This window comes from Coptis chinensis, chromosome 9 (genome assembly GCF_015680905.1).
Source record: "Coptis chinensis isolate HL-2020 chromosome 9, ASM1568090v1, whole genome shotgun sequence".
Taxonomy (NCBI): domain Eukaryota; kingdom Viridiplantae; phylum Streptophyta; class Magnoliopsida; order Ranunculales; family Ranunculaceae; genus Coptis; species Coptis chinensis.
In genome coordinates, this window is record NC_141464.1 from 7,710,221 (window position 1) to 7,728,871 (window position 18,651).

General features: G+C 38.3%; 1 protein-coding gene and 1 long non-coding RNA gene across 3 annotated transcripts; both read left to right on the forward strand.

Annotated features, from left to right (window-relative positions):
- The first annotated feature begins 249 nt into the window (after positions 1-249).
- On the forward strand, positions 250-4,393 carry LOC147474642 (Mitochondrial transcription termination factor family protein). Of its 2 annotated transcripts, XM_086584280.1 has the most exons (7): positions 253-590; positions 1,379-1,439; positions 1,508-1,563; positions 1,670-2,362; positions 2,640-3,090; positions 3,199-3,279; positions 4,166-4,393. In XM_086584280.1, the coding sequence occupies exons 1-5, from the start codon at positions 339-341 to the stop codon at positions 2,955-2,957; spliced, it is 1,380 nt and encodes a 459-aa protein (XP_086440406.1). In that variant the 5' UTR covers positions 253-338; the 3' UTR covers positions 2,958-3,090; positions 3,199-3,279; positions 4,166-4,393. The 2 variants fall into 2 exon arrangements, with proteins under 2 accessions (XP_086440407.1, XP_086440406.1); XM_086584281.1 differs by lacking the exon at positions 2,640-3,090 and having other exon boundaries at positions 250-590.
- Positions 4,394-14,262: 9,869 nt separating this feature from the next.
- On the forward strand, positions 14,263-17,357 carry LOC147474643 (uncharacterized). The gene is made up of 4 exons (XR_015207412.1): positions 14,263-14,364; positions 14,487-14,570; positions 14,673-14,766; positions 17,148-17,357. It is a non-coding gene; the product is annotated as an uncharacterized LOC147474643 (long non-coding RNA).
- The last annotated feature ends 1,294 nt before the right edge of the window (positions 17,358-18,651 follow it).

An 18,651-nucleotide genomic window follows, 5' to 3' on the forward strand; every position in this document is an offset into this window, starting at 1 on the left:
AAAAGATGGTAACTAGAGGGGTTGGAAGCCCATTTTTGTATTATTTTCTCTTAAATTTGAAGAGAAAAAGTCCCACTGTTTTCTGTTGAATTTTGATTTGGACTACCAGGCTGTAGCGATTGGACTCTGGAGAAGCCCATGAGCATAACTAACGAAGTAAAAAATGAAAAGTAAAATGAGGAAGATACAGAAAGTCAAACATGAGAATGTTAAATTTTGTTTAACCGACGGCTACTTAACAGACACTGTCCACGTCTCCACTAAGCTGAGAAAAAAAAAAACAAGATAGAAGGAGGTATATCCTCTTTCTCAATTCGAAATTATTCCAGTATCCCACGATGACTTTTATCTGTCTCTACTCATTCCAGTACCCTCCTCTTAATACCAATAATCCCATTGCTAATGATGACCCTGCACTACTACTACTCCATGGAACTAGAAAATGCCGCCGCCCCTGCCGTAGTTTCGTTGTACTCTCAACACATTCCAACTCGAAACTACTCAAACCCAACCGTAAGTCAAGATATGGTCAACCTATATCTCCTTATGATACTGATACTGAGGACGACGACGATTTCTTCTCTGATGTTGTAAGTCTTGTCCATTTCTTTAATATATATATATAAATGGAAAAATAATTTAGCTTGACTGCACTGGATTAATGCTCTAGCACTGTAGATATCCTTTACTATTATGGTTAGAAGGCCCTGTAGACAAATATTCATATCAACTAACAGCTTGTTAGCCAGTACATGCCATGATTGACTAGTGATTCTAAATTTCCTTCCACACATAACACTATCAGTAGGATACACAAAAGCCATTCACTATTAAAGTTTATAGCTGGACTTGTGTGCTGTAGGGGCATTCTAAAAATAAGGAAGATTGTCTGAGAATAGTTGCCGAGAGGTGAAGGAGTGTCTAGGCATTACAAACTTTTCCCATACTAGATTATATCATATTACCTTTTCCTTAAGGATTCTCAATGCATGATATGCAGATTTATAGGAATAAATACCATTAGGAGTGGGAGTTCATATCACCTTGTCATCTTGTAAGTATCCATTGATATCAGTACTAAGAATCTTCTGCTTGATAGGACCTTGAGGTAGATTTAACTCTTCTTGATTCCAGCTACCATTGGTAATGAGGACCTTGCTACTTGCTAGTACAAATATTAGGTGAACGTATTGTCTCTCTTTTCTTTGATGTGGAACAGTTGTATGATGCATATATCCTATAATTGTTAACTTAAATTTTCTCTTGTTAGTCGACCTAGTCTTATATTTTAATTGATACATAATTGTATGTAATAAGTATAGAGGACGCTTCTTTCCTGGATTAAACCGACATTTTAACTATTGTTCTATTTTATCAGGATGATCTCTCAGAAGAGGAAGACTTTGGTTATCCAGAGAAGAAAACCAGTAAAAATCAAGGTATTCTCTTAGAACTTGTTCGCAAGATTGTGAGGAAGTTATGGACTAACTTGTTTCTGTTCATTCAGGCAACAGACACACAAAAAGGGGAAAAGGTCCCATTGATAACGGGAGCAGAGGAAAGGTACTTTGTGGTAAAAGTTTTGTAATTTCTGTTGGGTCAAGTCTCACAGTTTATCTGAGATGAAAAAACTATACAGATGATCTTCATTTACTTCTGATCATCGCAGCTGAAAATTGGGAAACCTGTAGAGAGCAGGTTCCATCAACTGTCAGAAGAACTAGACTTAGATGAGAAATGGTTTCCACTTATTGATTACCTGAGCACATTTGGACTTAAGGACTCACACTTTGTCCAAATCTATGAGAGACACATGTCATCCCTTCAGATAAATGTGACATCAGCACAAGAAAGGTTGGAGTTTTTGTTAAGTGTTGGTGTCAAACATAGAGATATCAGAAAGATAATTCTGAGGCAGCCACAAATTCTAGAGTACACCGTGGAAAGCAATCTGAAGTCCCATGTTGCATTTTTGGTGGATTTGGGTGTCCCACATTCCAGAATTGGTCATATAATTAGTGCTGCTCCATCTTTATTCTCTTATAGCGTCGAGCAGTCTTTGAAGCCCACTATCAGATACTTGGTTGAAGAGGTTGGTATTAAAACAAGTGATGTGAGCAAAGTTGTGCAGCTGAGTCCTCAAATCCTGGTTCAACGGATTGATAACTCTTGGAGCACCCGCTTTGGCTTTCTCTCAAAAGAACTAGGGGCTCCCAAAGATAGTATTGTGAAGATGGTCAGAAAACATCCACAGCTGCTCCATTACAGCATCGAAGATGGAATTTTACCAAGAATCAACTTTCTGAGGAGTATCGGAATGCGTAATTCTGAGGTTCTGAAAGTATTGACAAGTCTCACACAGGTCAGAAACTGCACATTCTCTTCGTTATGGAAGTTTCCAACATCCTAATTTGCAAAGTATTTAAAACTGTTTATCTTTGTGTTAAAAGTTAAAAGCACCTAAGGTTTTCTCCAATTGTACTTGTTGATATTAACATGAAACATGCAAACTGATTTACCAAAGAATTAATGTATCTTATCTAATTTATACTCCTTTTCTACTACGCTGCAATTTTGTTACTCCCATAATTCCCTTACTGAAATTGTTACAGAATTGAAGTTCTTGGCTATATTTACAGGTATTGTCTCTATCGTTGGAGGATAATCTTAAGCCCAAGTACTTGTACTTGGTAAATGAACTAAAAAATGAGGTGCAATCCTTGACCAAATATCCCACGTACTTGAGCTTGTCCTTAGATCAAAGAATTCGGCCTCGTCACAGGTTTCTTGTTTCATTGAAGAAAGCTCCGAAGGGCCCATTTCCACTAAGCTCATTTGTTCCTACTGATGAATCCTTTTGTCAGCAATGGGCTAAAACTAGTTTAGATAAGTATTTGACTTTTAGGCAGAATTTACTACTCAAGGAGTTTGCAAAGAAATATGAAAGAAGAGGATAATCCACTTCTCACGCCTTTGAGTTATGCTGAAGTTATTAACCTGAGTTTGATAGAGGAATGGACTTCCAGCAATTTCTGCTAATATTGTTAGTTATTCTAAAAGTATGCTTAGCAGGCTCTTTCCAAAGCACAGGTTTGTTCCTTTATGGCTTTATTTAGTTATTGGCTCAACTTTTAGAGTTTTGTTTATTTCTTTCTCCTTCAGAAAAATAATCTTTTAACATCTTTCTTCAATGTGCAGTAGCTGCTTCAACGTAAATGCTTACTAACTTTTGCTGAGGAGGAGTCAAATTGACAGAGATTTCAGTTTTAGACTTTCCAGGTTAGCTCTCCATCATTTATAACATGCAAGTAGGTGAGATTGACAAAAGGGTTAATCAAGTTTCAAGTAATGACTGGGTTACTATGTTAAATGTGGCACACCTGATGGGTGGACCTTGGACTTTCCACTAGGCCACTTCAAACCTTCCAAGATCCAAAGTCTCACTGATTTTGTAATTGAACTATGAATGGTTACCAAATGTTTACCAGAAGATGAAACAATTCATCCAAAAAATAAGTAACATGGTATTTGCTGATAATAACGCCCCAAATCCCTGTACGATTACATCCCAGTCGATTACCGTTGTCGGAAAAAAAATCGATACCTATGAAATAAATAAATAAAAAATGGTGAGCGACTCAAATCAAGTGCCCTCAGTCCGCTGGTCTCCATTTACTACACACCTATGTTGCAAAAGAAAAGCAAACATGGGTTAGGAAACTGATCCCTGTGATGTAGATGGCCCTTTTCCACATCAACCAGATCAGAAAAGGTTGTTGTGTTTATGTGTCCAAAAAAGAAGGCGCTGACTTATTTTCAGATTTGGTCGTGTGGAAAAGAAGTAATGTCTATGTTAGAACAAACCTAGGATTATCTAATCCATGGTCAATGTAGAAATAAGGAGACAACGAATTGCAGATAATTTATTAGGTTTTCATATAATGACTTGTGGTTCCTTACAAGTTCCCTTACGCAATCCATGGAGCTGGATTGTTATACTGGCAAGTCAGAGAAATTTCATTGACAACCAGCAGCCTTAAACCTACGATTCTATGTGGGGGTCTGTGGAGATTCACTTAAATTCGTAATTACTGTCTGTAATGATTAATTGCTTTTTCAGGCTCTGTATCCTAGAACATCCATAACGTTTTAATTGCTTTTTCAGGCTTGTATCCCGTCTGCGACTCTTTGAGAGGTCATCTCCAAGTTTTTGAAGTAACAAATTGCATTTTGCAAGTTTGCTTGGGGGTGCTTTGTATATTTTGTTGTAGTAACTTCTTTAGAAATGTTCATTTTACAATATTTAGGTCCATTTTTGCTATTCTGCATTGCTTTGAGAGTTGTAATTAACTTATGTTAAGCTTGTAAAGATTTTGATTGATCTTTAGCTTCATAACTTGTGTCATTGGGCCTAACCGACTGTAGTGTCTAATTTTTCTGCGAAAAAAATAATCGAGGTGTGTTTGGTTAGAGTCATGATTCTTGGAAAACGGTGAGTAAATATAGAACATCACTATGCTTTTGTAGGGGAGAGAGTTTTAGCTGAATGTCTATTGGAATTTTAAGAGGAAGTTGTTCCTGAAAAACACAGGCGCAGCCTCTCACTTCGATAATAGTTGCATCTTTTCCAAAACCAAACTAGTTCTTCTAACTCTTATAAAAACATGGTGGTTTCTGTTTTTAACTAACAAAAATGTCTCACAATCAGTCCATAAGCAACTTCTAGAAAACCAGAATCCCAATCTGAAGTGACCGCTGTAACTATTGAGCGTGCTTCCTAATTACTAATACAGTAATAGAGATTTTCCAAATTGCAACCCCACGCCCCCTGGTTCCATCTCTCCGAGCTATTTCTTCGAGTGACCAGTAGTGCGTGTAATATGTATCTCCCTTAAAATAACATTGTTTCGTTTGATGGTCTTTTCAAAATGCAAATAGTTCTGTTTTTGCAAGTTGTGCGTGCGTGCGTGTGGATGATGATGATGTCTTTCCTAGAAACAGAGTTCTAAACTCTGCTGTCTGATGGGTTGATAAGCAAGAATAGCATGGGTAGGGCATTGTTGGAGTTATCCCTCACATGAGGAGAGAAAACAGAGTCGACGTAAAAACGGCGTTAAATGGGCGCTGGAAATGCCAGAGGATGAGAGCGAAGGAGCGACTTCCCGTGGTTCCAAGAGAATAGGGCGACCATTCGCCATAGAGGGACCACCCTTCGCTTTCCGGTGTCTTAGCGACTCGCCACATAAGGCCAAGGCCAGTCTATTTTTCGTGGGCTTGCTACAAGATTCGCGAAAGTTGGTTTTGAAGATAAAACCAAAAATCAAGGTTTTGGAAAACCTAACCAAACAAGTCGTAAGGATTGGAATCCGCACAAAACAAAAGAGAGTACCTTTACTGAGATACAACCCTCAGAAAGAGATAAGAGTGATCTAGTAAGGTGAGAGACCGTAAAGGAGAGATTGTAATCTTCCTTCCCATTTTATTAAGAACCGCTCTTGTGGAAGTAGGCATCATTGGCGAACCACGGTAAATCTTTGTGTTGTGGTTTGCTTTTACCGCTTTTACATTATTATCATTGTTAATAGTTGTTTAGCGAAGTTGGGCATGTTAGTATAGGTAGTTTGTGATATTTGAGATTTATCCGAGTTGAAGTGTGTTCATACAAGTTATCGTGTGTAGTGGGAACCGATTGGTATTGGTGTAATCCCCAACAAGTGGTATCGAGCCTTGGTTAGAATAGCCTTAGGGTGTTATCCGAATCTTGGTCGGGAAGGTGTTTGATTTAAATTCCCGAGAGAAGATTTGAGGTTAAATAACTTGTAGAGATGGACCATTCCGCGAACACTCATATGATGAGTCCGAATAGGAAGAACTACACCATCCGAAAGCCAAGATGGAAGACTTGCTATATCCGCAAGGACTTGGCACTTCCCATTGAGAATGAGGGAGTAAAACCGTAAAAAAGATCGATGAGGCCGAAAGTGGAAAAAGCTTGATAGAAAAGCCGATTGGATACATTCGACGATGGATTGACGACGTTGTCTTTCACCATGTGGCCTAAGAGACTACGACCTTCTCGGCCTATGGAAGAAACTTCGAAGACCTTTATGAGAGGAAGTCGGGTGGAAACAAAGTGCTAGTCGTTAAGAAGTTTGCGCATTAACGGAAGTACCAAGAAGGTTCTTCAATGTCCGAGCATCTTAATGAAGTACGTAATATCATCAATCGGATGCATTTGATGAAGATCAATTTGGGAGACGAAGTTGAGGCTTTGTTTCTATTAGGCTCTCTTCCCGAAAAGTTGGGAGACATTAGTTTCTCTACATGGAGCGCCCAAGGATGGAATTGTTACCATGGAGATGGCTACCACGCCTTTGTTGAATGAAGAGACTAGAAGGAGTGCAAGAAATGCTCTTCTCACTCGCAGGTCCTTTTCACGAGAAACGGGGAGAAGTCAAAACAAAACCATCTCGCTCTAGAGGTGATGACGTAATAAATCTAGGGGGTGAAGCTAGAACTCCTAAGGCAAAGAGGCAATGTTACTATTGTGCCACCAAAGGCCACTTCGATATGAGTGCGTAACAAAGAAGGGATGAGAAGAATAACCGCGGTACATGAAGACATGGTGCGCGAGGAACGAAAACATTGTGCAGAGATACTACCGCGACTAGTCAATGACCTAGTGGGAATGTGTCGGTTGATTGTGGTGTGGCCGCCTTAGTACCTCATGTCGATACGAGTGGGTGATAGATACTGAGGAGCATCCTATCACGCCACATCGCGACAGGGATTCTTCACTACCTACAACCGTGGTGAATATGGTGAAGTGAGGATGGGAAAAGCATGCCTCAAGATTATAGGCATTGGAGATGTTCATATAGAAACCAATGTCGGCTACACACCTTGACACTCAAGGATGTAAGACATGTCCCCGACATACGGTTAAGCCTAATTTCGGCCGGGAAATTAGATGACGATGGCTTTGTAAACTCGTTTGGTAACGGGTATGGAAACCGAAAGCAGAGGTTCCATCAGAAGCAGCCCGAGGAAAGAAAACTTGCTCTCTTTACAAAAACAAGGCTAGTTTGTGTAAAGCATAAGCAAACGCGCGTAAGAAGAAGCTTCATCCGAACCGCGGGCACAAGAGATCGCGGTCACATGGGCATAAAAGGGATGGAAGTTCTTGCTAAGCAAAAGGCCATGCCGACATTAAAGGTACACATTTAAATACATGTACTCATCGTTTGGTAGGAAAGCAAACACGGTGTCTTTCCAAAGATTCCCGTCTCACGTAAAGCGACATCGCCCCGAGCTAGTGCAATACGCACTTATGTGGTCCTATGAGAGTGAAGTCCCACCAGTGGAGTTTCGACTTTTGACATTCATCGATGATGCGCCAAGAAAGATATGGGCCTATAGTCCGCAAGACCAAGGATGAAGTACTTGGCGTGTTTGAGAAATTCCACAAAGATGGTGGAAAGAGAGACTGGGAAGTTGTTGAAGTGTATTCGCCGATAATGGGGTGAGTACATTGGGCCATTTGAAGAGTATTGCCGAGTCATGGGATTCGGCCATGAGCGCACCGTTCCCAAGACACCGCAATGTAATGGAATAGCAGAGAGAATGAACCGCACCATCAGAGAGGATGAGATGCATGCTATCTCACTCTAAGCTACCTAGAAGCTACCGGGTAGAAGCAATGCGTCTGGCTGTGCATGTGATCAACCGTTGTCACAAAGAAAACCTCCGAATAGTGATTATCCGCAGAGAGTATGGTCAGCAGAGATGTTGATTATGGATACTTGAGGGTATTTGGGTGCGGGGCATTTGTGCATATTAGAAGCGATGAGAGATCCAAGCTTGATGACAAAGCCAAGCAAAGGTGCATTTTTCGGGTTATGGAGATGAAAAGTTTGGTTACAAACTCTATGATCCGATTAACAAGAAGGTAATCCGAAGTCGAGATGTTGTGGTTCTTAGAAGACCAAACCATAGCAGACTTTGAGGAGGGTGAGAAGCTACGTGCTTTCACCAATGATCTTGTTGATTCGTAACCGTAAGTTCCTACCGTGGAACGCGCGTAAGGCATTGAGAATGCAGAGAACCATGAGTTTGAAGCTCATGATGAGAATCCTATTGCTCATGATGGGATAGAACCTATTGGTATAGAAGATGCGATGAGATGCATGAACCACCACCGAGAGCAAGCAGAAGTGCAACCTCCCCGAGGCACCGCCAGATGGGGCAAGGAGGTCCGACAGAGGAGAATAGCTTCAACAGGTATCCACCACATACGCACGCGCTACTATCGGATGGTGGAGAACCTATGTACTATCAAGAGGCACTTGAAGCGTACGCATAAAGAAAAGTGGTGAAGGCCATGATGACGAGATGGATTCTTTGCATAAGAATCACACTTATGAAGTTAGTCGAGAAACCCACAGGAGAAAAGTTCTCAAGAATAAGTGGATATACAAAGTCAAGCATGAGGAGAACAATCCTCACCCAAGGCATAAAGCTCGCCTTTGTTGGAAGCGGATTCGGTCAAAGGAAAGGGATTGACTTTGATTAGATTTTCTCCCTATAGTGAAGATGACTTCTATCCGGGTGGTATTGGGTATGGCCGCAAGTATGAACCTAGAGGTTGAGCAACTAGATGTTAAGAAGATGCTTTTCTTCATGGAGACCTTGAAGAAGATGTCTACATGGACCAACCGCAGGGTTTCGAGGTCAAAGGCAAGGAGCACCTAGTATGCAAGCCGATAAAGAGCTTGTATGGGTCAAGCAAGCACCGAGACGCTGGTACATAAAGTTTGACTCCTTTATGGTGAAGCAAGGATACAAGAAGTCCGCCTCCGATCATTGTGTGTTTGTTCGAGATTTCCGGATGGAGATTTCATCAGGCTATCTTTGTATGTGGATGATATGTTGATAGTTGGCCCAAACATCAACAAGATATCCAAGTCAAGAAAGACTTGAGTAAGTCCTTTGAGATGAAGGATTTGGGTCAAGCAAAGCAGATACTTGGGATGCGGATCACCGTGACGAAAAGAGTGGGAAGTTGTGGCTTTCAAGAAAGCTACATCGGAAGGTGTTGAAGAGATTCAACATGGATCAAGCCGGGCCGCGGTCCGGTTGTCCGCTTGGTGGCGGGCCCGCATGACCAAAGAGATGTGTCCTAAGGGTGAGCATGAGCAGAGTCGATGGAAAAGATTCCTTATGCATCCGCAGCTGGGCAGTTTGATGTATGCCATGGTGTGTACTAGACCGGATATTGCTTTTCGCGTTGGGGTAAGCGCGATTTCACATCAAACCGGGTAAAGAGCATTGGGAAGGTGTTAAGTGGATATTGAGATATCTCAAAGGCACTTCCAAATCATGTTTGTGCTTTGGTGGAAGTAAGCCCTTACTTGAAGGCTACATCGATCGCGCACATGGCGGTGATGTCGACTCGATGAAGTCCACCTCCGGTTATCCGGTTACTTTTGTGGGGGAGGTTTCTTGGCAATCTAAGTTGCAAAAGTGTGTTGCCCTCTCCACTACAGAAGCCGAAAGTACATTGCAGCCCATCGAAAGTGTTGCAAAAGAGTTGCTATGGATGAAGAGGTTCTTCGACTAACTAGGGCTAAAGCGTAAACAGTTTGTAGTTCTATGTGACCGTGAGCGCCATCCACTTGAAAGCAAGAATCCGAAGTTTTCATTCTAGATCCAAGCACATACACGCGGCGTTATCATTGGATTAGAGAAGTACTCAAGACAAGCATTTGTGTATCGAGAAGATCCATACCGACAAGAACGGGTCGGATATGATGACCAAAGTCTTACCGAAAAGGTAAGTTTGATATTTGTCAGGCTATTCCGGAATGGCAAAGACACTCCTCCCGCTGATTTGGCAATTGCATGGAGGTATCCCCCCTCACCGCTCGAGGGGAGATTGTTGAGTTATCCCTCACATGAGGAGAGAAAACCGAGTCGACGTAAACGGGCTTAATTCGGCGTTGGAAATGCCAGAGCGGCGCCTTCGGATAAGTGGCCACGACTTCGGTTCCAAAGAGAATAGGAATACCCGCCTTTCCGCCTTCCAGTGTCTTAGCGCGACGCCACATGGGCGCAGCCAGGCCAGTCTATTTTTCGTGGGCTTGCTACAAGATTCGCGAAAGTTGGTTTTGAAGATAAAACCAAAAATCAAGGTTTTGAAAAACCTAACCAAACAAGTCAAACAAGGATTGGAATCCGCACAAAAAAAAAAAGAGAGTACCTTTACAGAGATACAACCCCTCAGAAAGAGATAAGAGTGATCTAGTAAGGGAGAGACCGTAATGAGAGATTGTAATCTTCCTTCCCATTTTATTAAGAACCCGCTCTTGTGGAAGTAGGCATCATTGGCCGAACCACGGTAAATCTTTGTGTTGTGGTTTGCTTTTACTGCTTTACATTATTATCTGTTGTTAATAGTTGTTTAGCGAGTTGGACATGTTAGTATAGGTAGTTTGTGATATTTGAGATTTATCTGGAGTTGAAGTGTGTTCATACAAGTTATCTGTGTAGTGGGGAACCGATTGGTATTGGTGTAATCCCCAACAGGCATTACTGCAGAGGTTATTTTCTATGTTTCTCCAAATGGTAATACTTTCCCATACTACTTTGGCATGAACGTTCAGTTGAACGTCTCATAGATGTTTTTACTAGAGTAATATAATTGAAGAGTATAGTTCGAATAACAAAGATCAAACAGAAAATAATTTGAAATAGCAAAGATCTCAACAAAATCTGTTCCAAGGACAAATCAAAAGAACTCATTTCAGTAGTCCAAAATAATTCTAAATAACCAGAATATTGCACTCCAAGTCGGTCAAATAGGAAACTTCGGATAATTACCTTGATCAGCATTTCGATTGCAAAAAAGTTGGACACCAGTGGGTTAGAAGAACAAGAATCTAAAATGTAGCATGCGTCCTTTGTACTATTAGAACATATGTACTTAAGGAACTTTTTGGATGATCAGTTCAAACCGCTCAGCACAATTTAATATCATGCCATGCGTATTCAATAGTCAGCAGGATGGATTATAAGCACAAAAGACTGTTATGTAAAGACCACAACAACAAATTAAATGGTCCCTAAAGTCTCTGATTCTCGCAAGCAGAGATCAATCATGCATCAAAGACCATTAATATCCTGAATAGTAGAGAATGCTCCCAGTGAAACATGTCCCCTTTTTTTTCTCTTACATGGACACCGCAGGAAAAAAAAAAACAAACTCACGCCCAGTTTTGGTAACTGTTCGGTAACAATCCGAAATAGAAAAAGAGAAATAAACCTTTCATCAAAACTCAAAACCCCACCCCGAACTTTACCAAAAAAAAAACCCTAGCTTGATAAACAATACATCAAAAGTTTCGTTTTACTTGATGTCGTTGTTTTGCGGATTATATGTGAACCCTTTGCCAATTCATTCTCTCGCATTTCTCAACAACAAAATATCTTTCAGATGGTAACAATGATCTCGAGCACTCCGACACCATTAAATCACTGATCTTTTGTAGTATCAAACTTCCAATTCCGGTGAGTGTGCTGAAAGGATGTGTTTCTGTCAAGGAATTGGTTCCATGTATTTTAGTTAGTTCGATTCTCTCTGACTTCAACCATTTTTTGAATTTCTTACGAAGGTATCTTTTGTTATTATTTATTTGTCATATTTTGGAGACTATTGATCGATTTTCGTTTTCTGACAACTCATATTAATAGACTCCTTAATGGTTGCTAGCGTCCAATTACATCTTAACTCTGAGCATGCTTTGATAACCTCCAAGCAGTCGCCTTTAAAGACCACATCAAATACCATTAATATTGAGTAGTTGAGAATGCTCCCAAGAAGTCACGTCATTGCCCTTTTTTTCTCAAAAGTGGACATGTGAGCACCCTTTTTTCTCTATAGTGGACACGTCATTGTTCAGCTAGAAAAATGGATATTTGCAGATACAAGGTATGTAAGAAACATGTTAGAAAATTTAGATATTTAAATAAGTAAATAATAGTAATTTATCCTACATTTTAAATGTAGAAAATCTACCATGAGAAAGAGAGACACTAATATGGATATAGAGGAGATGAACAACGACTTTTAGACTCCACCAAGCAAGTTTATAGTAGTGGGGTTTTATTAAGCCGCAGATTCAGAGAAATCAATCGAACGTCATTAGCAATCTCAAGATCTTATCCCAAAATATCCTTTTGGGGGTTAGTCTCTTCTCTCAATCTCAAGCCTGGAAACTGCATAAAATCACCTTCGTATCTACTGCTATTTTGAATAAATTGATAATGCTTTTTTCGTCAAAGTTTAATATTCCATGGTTTTATCAGTTATTGTCTTAGAGTCAAATATATTTTAGTCTTCATGTACGTTGAAATACATGTTTTCTTATGTTACTATTATTTCCTCAGGTGTTGAAATGAAACCAGGAACACCATACAATCATTTATCCAATAAAATCTGAGGGCGACTTCATATTTCTCAGATAATATTTTATACGGCCACTTTTTTTTTTTTTTTTTTTTTTTTTTGTGTTTCCAATATAGACATTGTATGCATCATTGGAAAAAAAAAAAGGGTGCTTGAAAATCATATTTTTTTTGTATAAGTCAATACGATGATATATCTTCCTATGTGATAATCTTAGACGATGCTGATTTCTTTGTTGTAAGTAACTAGACATAGCTATTTGTGCATGATAGGCACTGATATTTTGATTCATGATTAAATTTCAAGAGATTCTCAACTTTATAGTGATATTTTAATCTCTCGCAATCTACAAATAAGGTATATGGATTTTTTTTTGTTTCCAAATTCCCTTCTATTGCAAACTTTTTTTGTGTTGCAAGTGTTGCTGAGGTTTTGTATATCAAGTAAGAGTGAATGTCATTTAGTTTGATCGATATTATCTTTTAAAAGGAAGTTTGTGCTAATTTCCAATAGAGTTCAGTTAACAATCGTTGTTTTTGGTTTTATTTTAGTTCCTTATACTAACCTGGCTATAAATACAACTAACCTAGCTATATATGTACGTGTATTTAAATGCTTTTAAACTCTTATTATGGCATAATGGTTTTAGGTTTTGATGATGATAGCAATGTTACAGTAGGGTTCAGCAACAATCAATAGAGTTCTATGCTCAAGAGCCGTCTAATCCACTCCTTTTTAACTACCATTCTTAAAAGTCATTTAATGCAAAGCTTACTTGAACCTCCTCCTTGATTGTTTAATGCAAACTCCATCTCAACTAATTTGCTATATGTTGTGGCAAGTTCTTCCCCTTTCGACGACAAGTTCATCAAGTTCAATATCATTGGTTCAATATATATATTAACTTTTTAAGCGTTTTAGAACAAAAAAAAATATACTTTGATGTGATTATCTTTCGACCATGGTGGTGGAGCCAAATTTACCATTAATTGGTATTATTTCATTGATTGATTTTTCAAGCAATTGGTTTTTAATTCTAACATGTTTTAATTGAGTGTTTGTATATTTTTTATTAAAAAGGAAGAAAAAATATCATATATAGCCAATTTTAATGAAATTGAACATACCCTATTTATATATAGTGACAACTACTTACAGGCTCAATTAAATGGGAATAATGACTTTTTTGTTTGTTGATTTATTCTTTCACTATTTTCATTTATTTTTTTTTTGAATTATTTATGAGAATCCCTCCTGAGGTCATCTGGAAAACTTTTGGAATTAGTAGGTGTTAACTTCTTTATTTTATTTTATTTTTTGTTATGGATACTAACAGTCTGATTTATCATTTGTTTAGCTAGGAGGATGTGTGGTTGTTTCTAGAGTCGATGTGGGAAGAAGAAACCCATCGAAAAATTTGTAGATGAGCTGAACTAGGAACTGGATAACTATCCTACTGAAGCCGATAATACTTTCTATTGTGTTGGTATAATACGTACGGAGAATGGAGCAGTAATGCAAATATCTTAGAACCCCTGTCAATTTTTCTCTCTAGCTCTCAAAGGTTGAATCAGCTCATTGAAATAGCTTATCGGTTTGCTTCTCTCCCTTATCACCCAAAGGTTTTATCTTATTTTGCATCAGGAGTAAACTTGGCCAGTATATGCAGTATATTCAAAGCCATGGTTTGTCAATTCAAAGGATGCATTACTGCTCATTGTAATATGGGATTCTATGCTTGAAAGGTTGAATCTAAATTCAAAGCTTATCAAGCGTGTGCAACACTCCCATAGCAAATCCCACCCTCCATTCATGTTGAACAAGCTGGTAGCTGTGGTTGGAAATATATGTGAATCCAAGCTTTGAATGGAAGTTGACATACTTTCTTAAATGTCGATAAGGTTTGCTAATAAGTATAATTTTCTAATACATTAATGTTCTTCTTTGCATTTGGAAGTGGTGGTCAGAACCTTCTTCTATGCGTTTTCTCCTATAATGGTGGTTATGTGCAAATTGCAATCAGGCAAGAAGAAGTTGTTTTCCAACTCCATACCAGACCATAAGGTTAGACGTTCAACAGGGTTTCACGATCGGGCAGTAGACGTTTGTAAGTCTATTTTCCTTTATATATATGACAAGATGTCCTCTTATTCTTTAAAGCCAATGTGTCCTCCTATACCCTTGGATCTGATTGTGTTTGGTTTTGTAGCATATTGGAAGTTCACTTCCATTCACTTGCACACCATCAAGTTGGGTTTAGGATGGGAGGCGACAAAGATGGAAATTCAAATGTGACGGCGAAGGTGAGGCATATGTACATTGTGTTCTAATCATTTTTCTTTTCTTTCTTTCTTTCTTTTTGGTTCACAGTTATTGAAACATAACGTTTTACCCATTATAAAAGCCATTTCTTGAAATGTTTTGACTAAACTATGGCTCTTTTACTACTTCGATCTTCATCTTCTTTTTATGGGGGTGTGTGTGCTCTCAGTTTGTACTATTTGAACATAAAGAAATAGACTTTTTACTATTTGAACAAGTTTTGGATTTGTTCATCTCTTTTTAGTATATGAAGTCGAAGGCCTATAAGGCTACAATGTATATAGTGAAGTATGAATTCACATATAATATACGTTAATAGTAGTGGGAAATGTTGGCATTAAACTTTACCATGCATTACCTCTGTTCTTCCCAATTTCATGTGGCGTGGACTTTGGCGATTTCTTTTCGGTTTTGTTCCTTAATATTTTGGTTGTTAATTTCAACGTTTTCACAAACTTGACTTTGGTTAGAATTTATATATTTTGTCATTTTAGGATTATGTAGTTTTTATACTATTATCCATTTGGTTGCATGAGAGCCATTGGCAAGAATCTACATCATGTTTTCAATGCCATTGGTGAGAACTTAAAAACAAAATTGTCTTTTGTGGGATCATTAAAAAGATAAACATATGATTTTAAGGCATGTATTCTTCTTGAATACTCAATCAAGTAATAGTATTGTTATCAAACTTAGATCTTTGCATTGTTAGGTTCTGAATTGTTTGCTCTAATGATAAAATATACATTGTTTGTTTTTAGTATAGTATTGTCCAGTACTTAGTTTAGTTCTCATCGATTGAACTATCTGAGAGATTATGATTAACCGGCTTAAATTAGTTGTGGTACGTCAAAAAACATGTTTCTACTATAATTTGTCGTAATTTAGTTTAGGCCTTGGAATGAAGGCATGGGTTTTACACTTTTACTATTTTTGCGCTTGGTATTGATGTCTCTTTTGATACTGCCAGTCGAGACCTCACCAAGTGCAATGTTGGCTTGACCTTTTCGAATGCGTCTTAATTGCTACTATGACTGCGAAGTGTAATTATATTGATTTTTATTTGTGGAGTGCTGATTTAGTAAGTTTCTTGAGTATCCAAGAATGGCAAAGGGTGAAACTCTCAATGCATCCTACTATTCTTGAGCTCGCTCATAGTTTTACAACTAATCGGTACACAGCACGCATTGGACCCCATCACCATCGTGAAAGCATGGGTTAGATACACTGTAGCTTTTAGATGATTTGCTACTGGTACTAATATTTTTTTAGCATAGTTGACATTAGCTAAGAAGTAGACTTTTAAAACATGGGAGTGGCTGTCGACAGGGGAAATTGGAATAAATCTTCCTCAATTCCTGCTAAACATTGATGAGGCATTTGCTTGGGATAGTTGGAGTTTGTGCCCTTGATAGTGCTTGTCATATATCTCTCAAGGTCATCAAAGTATATGGGAAATTGTGCCATGCATCAAACATTGTCTACATACTATGACACCTATTCTGCATGAAACCGTCTTTGGCTCCCAAGTATGGCTATTTTGCAAGATGTATTATCATTTAAAACTAGACTGAAATTGAATGGACATTCGGGCTTTGATGGCCAATTTTGTTTTCTTTTTGCACACACAAAATAGACAATATATAGTATAATATCCAGTATTTTTTCTGCTTTGGAATGAGAAACAATCTCCCTCTCCTACTGATTCCTTCATGATACAACAAGGTTATGGATGTATTCATTAAGGTGGCTAATTACATTGAAATTCCAGTTCGTTGGAATGATGGTGAACCCTTTCTTAGTCGTGCTGTTCATTTTCACCCTATATAAAAGAATACAGTTTTGTTGATATAATTTTTTCGATTAGAGATTTAATTTTCATATATTACTTCAATTGGCTTCTTTCTAACTCAACCCCTCCCCTATTTTTTAGAATGCTATTACATGATTTGATGTATGACCGTCTCTGATTCACACATTATTCCCTTTCTTTTATATTGCCATGATGTTTAACACTCTTGTTTCTTGCAAATTTGCCTCCACAATTTGGTCTATGTAAGTTACTATTTTGTTCAACATTTTACATTAACTTATTATTATACCATAGTCTGAAGGAAAAAATTTCGTTTGTTGTTCAAGGATTATAGATCCCTAAGCTCCATAATCTATTATTATTAGTTTAATGTAATCTGAATAGATTGAGGTTTTAATCACGATTAATTAGTTACTTGTGAATGAGTCATCTAATTTTTGTTTTCTAGCATTCAAACTCTCTTTTGTTACAGTTAGGCATAGTTGCACGATTTACAATTGTTAGCAAATATTGATTTTATAATTCTTAATATTCTTATCCTTTATTCAGTTTTGTGGCTTCGTAGTTGCTATGAAGAAAAGTGAAAGGTGGATTTTGTACAGTGAGCAAAGGAATGTGCAACTCTTATATTCCCTCAAAGGTACCGCTTTTCTTTCTTCTTTCTTCTCTGGGTACATGGTAAGTCCTAGATGATTATGGACAAAATATAGTTAGAAATAATGTATGGGAAATGGTATGCTGCGAGTGTAAGGTAGTATGGTTAAGTATGATTTATATATGTGAGCTTTTTAATGGATCTTAATGCATTCATTCACCGACCCATCTATCTTTGACGATGACCGCATAAATGAATTGTTAGTAATGAGTGTGTACTCTTTATCTTGATGATAAAATTTTGCTTGGAATGTCAGAAAGGGATTCAATCTGAATTTCAAGCCAAATGCATTTAAATGAACCTATTTACAATATAAGATCGACTATAAGTGAGATATATCATTCTGTAAGTAAGAGAGTGGAATAAGCCCTTGGATGAAATGAGGATATAAATGTTGATTTGGTTCCTTGCCCCTCGCCATATTATCATTTTATTTGATTGCATATATTTATAAGTATGGAATATTCTACTTTAACAACATGTTCATTCTTTGACACAACTAATTGTTTTTGGGGGATTACCATCAATCAATTGCACTTGATGAAGATTGATATGGGTGACGAAGTTGAGGCTTTGTTACTATTAAGCTCTCTACCCGACATTTAGGAGACTTTAATAGTTTCTCTTAACAGAGCCGCTAAGGATGGAGTTATTTCCATGGAAATGGCTACCAGGGCATTGTTAAATGAGGAGACAAGAAGGGGTTCATGAAGTAGCTCCTCTCACTCAGAGATACTTGGCACAGAGAAGCGGGGGAGAGGTAAGAGCAGAAAACCATCTCATTCTAGAGGTGATAACAAAAGTAAATCTAGGGGTGAAGCTAGAACTCCTAAGGTAGAGAGACAATGTTACTATTATGCCACCAAGGGTCACTTCAGGTATGAGTGCAGAACACTGAAGAGGGATGAGAAGAATAACTGTGTACATAAAGACATGGTAAAGAGGAACGGAAACACATGCAGAGATACTACCACACTAGTAGACGATGATCTAGTGGGAATTGTGTCAGATTGTGGTGTGTGCTGTCTTATTACCTCATGCCAGGATATAGAGTGGGTGATAGATACAGGAGCATCCTATCACGACACACTGCACATGGGATTATTCACTACCTACAGCTATGGTGAATTTAGTGAAGTAAAAATGGGTAACAGTGGAGTCTCAAAGATTGTAGGCATTGGTGATATTCACGTAGAAATCAATGTTGGCTACACCTTGACACTCAAGGATGTAAGACATGTTCCTGACATTCGGTTAAGCCTAATTTTCACTGGGAAGTTAGATGATGATGGCTTTCTAAACTCGTTTGGTAACGGGGTATGGAAACTGAGCATAGGTTCCATTGTAGCAGCCAAAGAGAAGAAAACTTGCTCTCTTTACAAGACACATGCTAGTTTG